The 2,085-nt window shown below is 58.8% G+C and overlaps 1 protein-coding gene across 1 annotated transcript; it reads left to right on the forward strand.

Annotated features, from left to right (window-relative positions):
* Positions 1-1,949, forward strand: MNEG_11597 (hypothetical protein; the record flags this gene model as incomplete). The annotated part of the gene is made up of 6 exons (XM_014039932.1): positions 1-138; positions 332-661; positions 1,125-1,147; positions 1,316-1,417; positions 1,617-1,666; positions 1,831-1,949. 6 exons carry the CDS (start codon positions 1-3, stop codon positions 1,947-1,949), a joined length of 762 nt encoding a protein of 253 aa, XP_013895386.1.
* Between the last annotated feature and the right edge of the window lie 136 nt (positions 1,950-2,085).

Raw genomic sequence — 2,085 nt, forward strand, 5'->3', positions numbered from 1 at the left:
ATGCTGATGTTTGCGACGTCGCCCGCCGCCTACAGCTCCCTGGACCCTCACGACGTCCCCTACCGCATCATATCGCCTCCGAGGGACCAGGGAAAGTGCGCCACCTGCACCGCCTTTGTCGCAGTCACGGCTGCCGAGGTAGGAGGATGCAGGCAGGCACAAATTGTGCACGGGTGTACAAGCCACCATGCATGGCCCCTGCCCATGGCCCCGGCACGTATGTCATGTTCAGCCTACCTACCATGTTCCTGCTGTACCCCAACTCCTTTTCCCAAGCACAAGCCGAGAGAGCCTCCCATGCCTCTTCTCCCCTGGCCGCCGAGCCTCGCAGGCCGCAGCTGCCAGCGTTTTGGGCCAGGATGTGACGAAGGTTGGCGAGCTGTCGCCGCAGGACCTGTACTACTGCGGCGACGACCGCACCTCCTGCGACACCGGCGCGGGGCTGAAGGCCACGCTGGGGCAGCTCGAGAAGCGGCAGCTGCTGCTGGAGGACTGCCTGCCCTACCAGCAGCCCGACCTGAGGGGGGTCGCGACTCGGCAGCAGCTCTGCGCAAAGTCCTGCGCCGACACCAGCCCCTTGGCGTCCAAGGGGTCGTTCAGCTACGTCCCCATCACGCAGCTGTGGAAGGCGCAGCAGCACATCCGACAATACGAGGCAGTGGTGAGCAGGCGTGCCACGCCCCAGTGTGAAGGGACGAGGGTGGGTGACTCCCTCGTTTTAGCTTGTCCGGTATCTTTGCCCAAGGTGATTGTGGGTTCTTGCCTTGTCGGAAGCTGCAGTCCAACTTCGTCTTTTCCATGCATGTACACACGCACACACACGCGCGCACATGCCCGCAATGCACACACACACTCACCCACACATGATGGTAGGTCGAATGCCCATACGTGCTTGCGCGCAGCGTGTGCCTATACATTCGTTCCCTGCACAAGCATCATGTTGTGTACGCACCCAGCTTGCCTGTGCCATAGCGCTCGCACACGAGTTGTGTGATACCTCACGTTGCCCGCACATATCTTGGCAGAGATTCGCACACTTTGATGGACTTAATCGCGTGCCAGCACGCCCACATCCACGCAAACTAAAACCTCCCCACATCCCATTTCTGCCAACGATGTCCCAGGTGACGCGTTTTGATTTGTACAGGTGACGCGCAAGCCAGCTTACTGAATTCTGCATGGTATTCCATGATAGGGCCAGGCCCAGGTTGTGTGTGCTTAGGAGACGCGGGTGCTTCCGATAGCGCCGGAGCAAGCAACACCACTGCGCAATTACGACACCCCTTTGCGCGCGCGCGTGGGCGGCGCACCACAGCGACTTCAAGACCTTCTTTGCGGACTACAAGAACGTCGAGGCCGTCTACCGCCCATCACCTGGCAGCAAGATAACTGAGGGCCACGCGATAACGCTGGTCGGGTGCGCTGCCTGCCTTGGTCAACAAGGCACCAGCCCTGATTACCAAGGCACCAGCCCTTGCCAAGCAAGTTGCTGGGCGGCAGGGCTAAAAGCATTTCGTGGGTGCAAGCTTGTCAATGGCCTGTTCACCCTGCACCCCTGCATCCAGAAGTGAGTTGGTTTTTTTCTGTAAATGTTTCAAACATCACACCCTAACCAGGTACGACAACGTCAACCAGTTTTGGATAGCGCGCAACTCCTGGGGCCCAGGTGTGAGCGTGTGCGGCGGGGAGCGCGGAGGGTGGGTTCGCAGGCCGGGGTCTTGGAGCTCAGGGCAGATCCAAAAAATTTGCAACTAAGCAATTTGAGTGACGATCGCTTCCTAGTCTTGTGCTTGTTGTTAACCTTTCCCTTTGTACCCCTTGCGCACCCAGGTTTTGCCCAAGACGGCAACTTTAAGGTGGGTGCGGGCCATGGCCTGGGCCCATTGCTCGCGGCTGCTGCCGCCATCAATACGACAACTAGCCAGATAGATCAAGACCATGGTGGTTGAACAAACTCAAGAAACCCACAATGTAATGTAAATTGACAACACTGTGGCAGTCAAGTTATGCCAGCCGGGACAGGCTTGGCTTGCGCCCCCCTCCCTGGTCTACCCTTCAATCAGGACCCAGCAACGAGTGCCACTC

Source organism: Monoraphidium neglectum (genome assembly GCF_000611645.1).
Source record: "Monoraphidium neglectum strain SAG 48.87 unplaced genomic scaffold scaffold02821, whole genome shotgun sequence".
Lineage (NCBI taxonomy): Eukaryota > Viridiplantae > Chlorophyta > Chlorophyceae > Sphaeropleales > Selenastraceae > Monoraphidium > Monoraphidium neglectum.